This window comes from Portunus trituberculatus, chromosome 36, assembly GCF_017591435.1.
Source record: "Portunus trituberculatus isolate SZX2019 chromosome 36, ASM1759143v1, whole genome shotgun sequence".
Classification (NCBI taxonomy): domain Eukaryota; kingdom Metazoa; phylum Arthropoda; class Malacostraca; order Decapoda; family Portunidae; genus Portunus; species Portunus trituberculatus.
In genome coordinates this window covers 10,472,753-10,481,368 of record NC_059290.1, presented here as the reverse complement: position 1 = coordinate 10,481,368, position 8,616 = coordinate 10,472,753, and the positions used below count along the sequence as shown (strand labels likewise).

General features: G+C 41.2%; 1 protein-coding gene across 1 annotated transcript; it reads right to left on the bottom strand.

Annotated features, from left to right (window-relative positions):
• Window positions 1-4,183: 4,183 nt before the first annotated feature.
• On the bottom strand, window positions 4,184-5,101 carry LOC123513624 (the record flags this gene model as incomplete). The annotated part of the gene is made up of 1 exon (XM_045270893.1): window positions 4,184-5,101. A coding segment is annotated over one exon (918 nt), but the record flags the coding sequence as incomplete, so codon positions are not given.
• Window positions 5,102-8,616: the final 3,515 nt, after the last annotated feature.

The following is an 8,616-nucleotide window of genomic DNA, read 5'->3' as shown; positions in this document are numbered from 1 at the left end:
TCTATTTCCAGAAATAAACACAAACTTTATTTCCTGAGGAGATAGTGCAGCGAGAGAGAGAGAGAGAGAGAGAGAGAGAGAGAGAGAGAGAGAGAGAGAGAGAGAGAGAGAGAGAGAGAGAGAGAGAGAGCTACAATGACTGACGCACTGACAACAACACACCAAAACACGACACTTAAAAGAGAAGTCTGGAGAAGAAACTGAGACGAAGAGAAAAAGAAAAAAAAAAAAAGGAAGAGAAAAGTAGAAGAAAAAAGAAAGAAATAGAGAAAAAAAAATACCTATCTCTAATTCACAACTGAGAAAACTCTAACCTGGTACACGAAAACACTAAAAAAAAAAAAAATAAATAAATAATAAAAATAAAATGGTAAATGAATAAATGAGAAACAGAAAACGTGAACTAATTTGAAAGACAAAAAAAAAAAAAATAAAATCCACAAATTTCTGATTAAATAAAAAATGAGAAAAATAAATTGAGTAAACAAAATAATGAACACACACACACACACACACACACACACACACACACACACACACACAGACATCCTTAGCCCATCACATCCCTACTTCTCGTTTCCCAGTCAGTATCCGGTTGGGTGTGGGCGCGGGAGGGTGTGGGGGTCGCTGCTCCCTGTCACACCCCGGTCTATCTAATTAGGTAGCACGAATTTCCCTTTGTGTTCCTCTCCTGCTCTGTACAAACTACCCTTTATCTTTCAAAAGTCAATAAAACCGTATAATTTTAAAAGATTCTTGCCTGATTTCATTTCCCTGTGAGAGAGAGAGAGAGAGAGAGAGAGAGAGAGAGAGAGAGAGAGAGAGAGAGAGAGAGAGGGGGGGAAGAGAAATGTGAGAGGAGAAAATGGATATGAAAGATGAGGAAGTGGAGGAGAGAGAGAGAGAGAGAGAGAGAGAGAGAGAGAGAGAGAGAGAGAGAGAGAGAGAGAGAGAGAGAGAGAGAGAGAGAGAGAAGGAAAGAAGGATGACTGAGGTGATGTGAGAGAGAGAGAGAGAGAGAGAGAGAGAGAGAGAGAGAGAGAGAGAGAGAGAGAGAGAGAGAGAGAGAGAGAGAGAGAGAGAGAGAGAGTAGGGTGACAGAGTGAGAGGTAAACCATCTATCACGCTAACACGAGACAACAGTAGTAGTAGTAGTAGTAGTAGTAGTAGTAGTAGTAGTAGTAGAAGAAGAAGAAGAAGAAGAGTAGAAGAAGAAGAAGAAGAAGAAGAAGAAGAAGAAGAAAAAGAAATTGTATAAAAAAGTACTGTAGGGAGATAAGGAGTACGTTTCAAAGAGAGAGAGAGAGAGAGAGAGAGAGAGAGAGAGAGAGAGAGAGAGAGAGAGAGAGAGGTTATCAGAGTAAGGTGACACTTGCTACTTTATCTCTATCAGTCTCCCTTAAACGACAGGAAGAAGAGGAGGAGGAGGAGGAGGAGGAGGAGGAGGAGGAGGAGGAGGAGGAGGAAGCGGAAATTATAGATATTTTTTATAAACAGATGAGAGAGAGAGAAAGAGAGAGAGAGAGAGAGAGAGAGAGAGAGAGAGAGAGAGAGAGAGAGAGAGAGAGAGAGAGAGGAGGTCCAGTGTCACATGAGTAATGGAGAGGGAAGGAGGTGACGCAGCAATGATAGGTAACTCAGCAGGTTAATTAAATACATAAATACAAATATAACTCTCTCTCTCTCTCTCTCTCTCTCTCTCTCTCTCTCTCTCTTACACCTCCGTACCCCGTCATTTTCTCTTTTTTTTTCTCTTTCTTTCTCTCTCTATTTTACAACCCTCATTTTTCCTCTTAATTCCTTCCTTCCTAGTAATCGTCTCTCTCTCTCTCTCTCTCTCTCTCTCTCTCTCTCTCTCTCTCTCTCTCTCTCTCTCTTCCTTCACTCCCATAACTAGTTCCTTTTCTTTTTCCTCTTCCTCGAACACTCTTCCTCTTCTCCCTCCATTCCTCCACCCCATCCTTCTTCCTTCCCTACTTTCCTCACACCTTCCTCCTCCTCCTCCTCCTCCTCCTCCTCCTCCTCTCCCCTCCTTCATATATCATTGGCTGACGAGCGGGGCGGAGCTAAGTCTTAAGAAACAGTGCCAAATAGTATAGAAATCTGGCACTCTAGTCTGGCACTTACACACACACACACACACACACACACACACACACACACACACACACACACACACACACACACACACACACACACGTTGGCACTAAAGATACACACACACCCTAGCTTTCTATTTTTTCTCTCTCTCTCTCTCTCTCTCTCTCTCTCTCTCTCTCTCTCTCTCTCTACGTACACACACATGGCTCTGTCTGGCACTTTGGCACTTTCACGCATCAATCTACGCACGCACACACACACACACATTGCCCTATACACTTTCTGGTTCGTGTGTGTGTGTGTGTGTGTGTGTGTGTGTGTGTGTGTGTGTGTGTGTGTGTGTGTGTGTGTGTGTGTGTGTGTTCTCGTCAGTATGTCTATCATTCTGTTTCATTTTACGTTGTGTGTTTGGCAAGTTTGTATTTATTTGTTTGTTTCATTGCGTTTATGTCTTTGTTCTGTTTTATCTATGTACTCATGTCTCTCTCTCTCTCTCTCTCTCTCTCTCTCTCTCTCTCTCTCTCTCTCTCTCACTTGGTTATGTTTGTGTAGCGTCCTTGCATGTTAGAACGTGTGTGTGTGTGTGTGTGTGTGTGTGTGTGTGTGTGTGTGTGTGTGTGTGTGTGTGTGTGTGTGTGTGTGTGTGTGTGTGTGTGTGTGTGTGTTAGGCAGGGCGCGGTAATGAAAGCACTTCGTCAATATAAAAAGCCATCGAGAGAGAGGCCATTTAGCCAAACGACTGCACGGAACCAGCGATGTACGGGACGCTCCCACACACGTTCATCTCACTCATTCATCATTCACTCATCATTCATCTTGGTCATGCGTCACCATCACTCACATCCACCTGCTATTCATTGCAATCAGCGCTGGGTGTGTGTGTGTGTGTGTGTGTGTGTGTGTGTTTCTTGTTTCAAATTTATGTGTTTTTTTTTATGATTATTTAATTATTGCTATTATTATCACAAATTTTATCTTTTCTTTCTTTCGTTTCATTTCTGTGTTTTTCATTTTTTCGTTTTGATTTTTCTTGTTTTAAAGTTCTCTGTCTTCTCTTCCTCTTTATTTGTTTTTATCATTATTATCATCATTATCCCTTTTTTTTTTTCCTCCGTTTTTCTTCGCATTTATTTTTCACTATTAATTTTTCATCTATATATATTCCATTCCTTCATCATTATCATCATTATTATTTGCTTTCTTTCTTCTTTCCTCATTTCTTGCATTTATATTGTCACAACTAGTTTCTTTTCTTCATGTACATCTTTATTTTCTCATCATTCTCTCTCTCTCTCTTTCTCTCTCTCTCTCTCTCTCTCTCTCACGCGTGCTTATATTTTCCCCATCAATTTATTTTCAGCAAGTGTTATTGTTGATGTTGTTGTTATTCTGTTCATCAGCTTTGTTATTGACTCATTGTGTTCAGTCTTTGAGCTCCTGTTTGTTGTTGTTGTTGTTGTTGTTGTTGTTGTTGTTGTTGTTGTTGTATAATTAGGCGCGAGTCGTTTCCAGAGGTAATAGGAGATGGCCCTTAATGGATGTGTGTTTAATTGTTCGCTTGTTATGACAGTGATCTACGTTAATTTGGAACTGTTGACACCACCTCTCTCTCTCTCTCTCTCTCTCTCTCTCTCTCTCTCTCTCTCTCTCTCTCTCTCTCTCTGGGGAGCATTAATGAAGATAAAATTATGTAAAAATGAGAGAAAGAAATTGGTATGACTCTCTCTCTCTCTCTCTCTCTCTCTCTCTCTCTCTCTCTCTCTCTCTCTCGAAATTATGAGTTACGTGCGGAAAAACAAGGTAAAAAATGCATTAAATGATTAAAAAGGCAAGATTTATAGAGAAATTCTTGATAAATTGGTAATAATATAGAAAATAGAAAATAATGTAGAGAAGATACGAAAGAAAAGAAAATAGTAAGGGGAACAAGAGGGGAAGTAAGGGGAACAAGAGGGGTAATAAGGGGAACAAGAGGGAAGTGAGGGGAACAAGAGGGGAAATGAGGGGAACAAGAGGGAAGTAAGGGGAACAAGAGGGAAGTAAGGGGAACAAGAGGGAAGTAAGAGGAACAAGAGGGAAGTAAGGGGAACAAGAGGGGAAGTAAGGGGAACAAGAGGGGAAGTAAGGGGAACAAGAGGGAAGTAAAGGAACAAGAGGGAAGTAAGGGAACAAGAGGGAAGTAAGGGGAACAAGAGGGGAAGTAAGGGAACAAGAGGGGAAGTAAGGGGAACAAGAGGGGAAGTAAGGGGAACAAGAGGGGAAGTAAGGGGAACAAGAGGGGAAGTGAGGGGAACAAGAGGGGAAGTAAGGGGAACAAGAGGGGAAATAAGGGAACAAGAGGGGAAATAAGGGGAACAAGAGGGAAATGAGGGAACAAGAGGGAAGTAAGGAACAAGAGGGGAAGTAAGAGGAACAAGAGGGGAAGTAAGGGGAACAAGAGGGGAAGTAAGGGGAACAAGAGGGAAGTAAGGGAACAAGAGGGGAGTAAGGGGAACAAGAGGGGAAGTAAGGGGAACAAGAGGGGAAGTAAGGGGAACAAGAGGGGAAGTAAGGGGAACAAGAGGGGAAGTAAGGGGAACGAGAAGGGAAGTAAGGGGAACAAGAGGGGAAGTAAGGGGAACAAGAGGGGAAGTAAGGGGAACAAGAAGGGAAGTAAAGGGAACAAGAGGGGAAGTAAGGGGAACAAGAGGGGAAGTAAGGGGAACAAGAGGAGAAGTAAGGGGAACAAGAGGGGAAGTAAGGGGAACAAGAGGGGAAGTAAGGGGAACAAGAGGGGAAGTAAGGGGAACAAGAGGGGAAGTAAAGGGAACAAGACGGGAAGTAAGGGGAACAAGAGGGGAAGTAAGGGGAACAAGAGGGGAAATGAGGGGAACAAGAGGGGAAGTAAGGGGAACAAGAGGGGAAGTAAGGGGAACAAGAGGGGAAGTGAGGGGAACAAGAGGGGAAGTAAGGGGAACAAGAGGGGAAGTAAGGGGAACAAGAAGGGAAGTAAGGGGAACAAGAGGGGAAGTAAGGGAACAAGAGGGGAAGTAAGGGGAACAAGAGGGAAGTAAGGGGAACAAGAAGGAAGTAAGGGAACAAGAGGGGAAGTAAGGAACAAGAGGGGAAGTAAGGGAACAAGAGGGGAAGTAAGGGGAACAAGAGGGAAGTAAGGGGAACAAGAGGGAAGTAAGGAACGAGAAGGGAAGTAAAGGAACAAGAGGGAAGTAAGGGGAACAAGAGGGGAAGTAAGGGAACGAGAAGGAAGTAAGGGGAACAAGAGGGGAAATAAGGGGAACAAGAGGGGAAATGAGGGGAACAAGAGGGAAGTAAGGGGAACAAGAGGGGAAGTAAGGGGAACAAGAGGGAAGTAAGGGGAACAAGAGGGAAGTAAGGGGAACAAGAGAGGAAGTAAAGGGAACAAGAGGGAAGTAAGGGGAATAAGAGGGAAGTAAGGGAACAAGAGGGTTAGTAAGGGGAACAAGAGGGGAAGGGGAACAAGAGGGAAGTAAGGGGAACAAGAGGGGAAGTAAGGGGAATAAGAGGGAAGTAAGGGGAACAAGAGGGGAAGTAAGGGGAACAAGAGGGGAAGTAAGGGGAACAAGAGGGGAAGTACGGGGAACAAGAGGGGAAGTAAGGGGAACAAGAAGGGAAGTAAGAACAAGAGGGGAAGTAAGGGGAACAAGAGGGAAGTAAGGGGAACAAGAGGGGAAGTAAGGAACAAGAGGGAAGTAAGGGGAACAAGAGGGGAAGTAAGGGGAACAAGAGGGGAAGTGAGGGAACAAGAGGGAAGTAAGGAACAAGAGGGGAAGTAAGGGGAACAAGAGGGGAAGTAAGGGGAACAAGAGGGGAAGTAAGGGGAACAAGAGGGGAAGTGAGGGGAACAAGAGGGGAACAAGAGGGGAACAAGAGACATAAGTTAACAAGATATTAAAAAAAAAAAAAAGAAATGATAGATAGACAAAACAAGACACACACGAACAAACAGAAGGAAAAAACAGACCCAAACAAACCCAAATAAACCCAAGATCTCATTTATTAACAGGGAAAATGAGATTAGTAAGAGGAAAGCAAGGTTAAGAAGAAGCAAAGGTAAGCAAGATATATATAAAAAAAAAAAACAAGAAGTAAGAAAATGATAAAGATAGGCAAAAATAAAATCAAAATGCAGTTAATAGGAATGCTAACCTCTTGAATACTGGGACACATTTTTACCTTGAGATTTGTGTACCATTAGACCATTTTACTGACATTAGCAAGGGTCTATAGAGGTCAGAAGATTACTAGCCACAGTCATCACTATTTTAACCCCTTCAGAACTGGGATACATTTTTATCTTGAGATTTGTGTACCATTAGACCATTTTACAAACATTAGGAAGAGTCTATGAAGGTCAGAAGATTAATGGCCACAGTCTTCACTATTTTAACCCTTTCAGTACTGGGACACAATTTTATCTCGAGATTTGTGTACCATTAGACCATTTTACAAACATTAGGAAGAGTCTATGGAGATCAGAAAGTCATTATCCACAGTCTTCACTACTTAAATCCCCCACATGAGTTTCTGAAGCTGTAGAAAATCACCAAATAGTCACCAGAATGAATATGAAAAAGCGTCCTGGTACTGAAGGAGGCAACAAGAGGCAAAAGCAAGCAAGAATAAACCCCAAGATCTCATTTAAGACTTAGGACAATTACACGCCATTACTTCACCACACTCAGAATAAGAAGGAGGAAAGGAAGGAAGGAGGGAATAATTAAGGCAAGGAATATAAACGGTGAGGCGAGGGAGGAAAGGGAGGTGAGGGAGCTAATGCCGCGTAAAGAGAGACTAAACTAAGGAATCACGTTAAGGAAAGCCACAGGAAACTTCAGAAAATCAGGTTAGGTTAGGTTAAGAAACGCTACAACTATGGAATCTTATTAGGGAGACTACAGGAAACTTAAAAAAAAAAAATGAGGTTGGATTAGGTTAAGAGTGATTAAAGCTACACACGTTAAGGAAAGCCACAGGAAACTTCAGAAAATGAGGTTAGGTTACGTTAAGAAAGACTATATAACAAAAGCCACAGGGAACTTTATTAAGGAAATTAAGTTACGTTAGGTTAGGTAAGTTTTTTTTCCCTCTTTCCTTACATTAGTTTCTTTTCTTAAGCCTTTCCCTGGATTCACGTTAAGAAAAGCCACAGGAAACTTTAAGAGAATGAGGTTAGGTGACGTTAAGAGACAAATTACAGAATCACGTTAAGGAAACTACAGGAAACTTTAAGGAAATGAGGTTGGGTTACGTTAAGAGTGACTAAAACTAAGGAAACACGTTAAGGAAAGCCACAGGGAACTTTAAGGAAATTAGATGAAGTTAGGTTAGGTTTTTTTTCCTCTCTTTCCTTAGGTTAGGTTAAGTTTTTCCCTCTCTTTCCTTACGTTAAGTTCTTTTCCTTTGGTTACGTTAGGTTTTTCTCTCTTTTCTTAACCCTTTCACTGTAATATCCACGTGTTTGTTACTTCAGGAGGCTCTTAAGAAAATAAGGGAATTAAAAAGGTCAATTATTAGTACTACATTTTCCTCATTTTCCCTTTCCTTAACCCTTTCATTGCCAGACTCATGGGTTTTTTTTTTTCTCACTCCAAGACACTGTAAGAAAAAAAAATGCATGGAAACATATAAGAGAAGGAAAAAAGGTCAATTATTACTGCACTTACCTCATTTTTCCTTTTCCTTAACCCTTTCATTGCTAGAGTCACGTGTTTTGTCACTTCAAGGCACTGTAAGAAAAAAAATTTGTCACGATTTTTGTTACTTCAAGAGGCTCTAGGAAAGTAAGAGAAGGAAAAAAGTTAATTATTACTGCTTTTTCCTCATTTTTCTCTTTCCCTTTCATTGCTTAAGTCACGATTCCTTTCTCACTTCAAGGCACTTTAAGAAAAAGGAAAGTTTGTCACTCTTTCCTTAACCCTTTCATTGCTTTTTTTGTTTCAAGGCACTTTAAGAAAAACAATTGTCACATTTTTTTTTATTTCAGGAAGCTCTAAAAAAGTAAGAGAAGGAAAAAAGTTAATTATTACTGCTTTTTCCTCATTTTTCCCTTTTCCTTAACCCTTTCATTGCTTAAGTCACGAGTTTTGTCACTTCAAGGCACTGTAAGAAAAAAAAAAATAGCATCGAAACGCATAAGAAGAAAAAAAATATATTATCTCTCTTTTTCTCAACTGCATAACAACTGAAGATACTCAAACACCCAGGAAAATAAAGAAAAAGTCCCAAAACACACAAATATCAAAAAGAAAAGAAAAAAAATCAGAGAAAAGAAAAAAAATAAATAAAAACAATCTTAAAATAAAAAAGGGGAAACAGTTGTAGAGGAAACGTGATTTATCTGAGGGGAACGCAGAGGTAATTGTGCAAAAAAGTGAGGGGAAGAGACGAGGGGAAAGTAGGGCTTGATATCACGGTGTATGTTACCCCTTGTGGGAGGAAGAGGGGAGGGGAAGTGATGGGGGAGGAGAGGGGAAGGGTGTCTGTGTCAAGAGATGA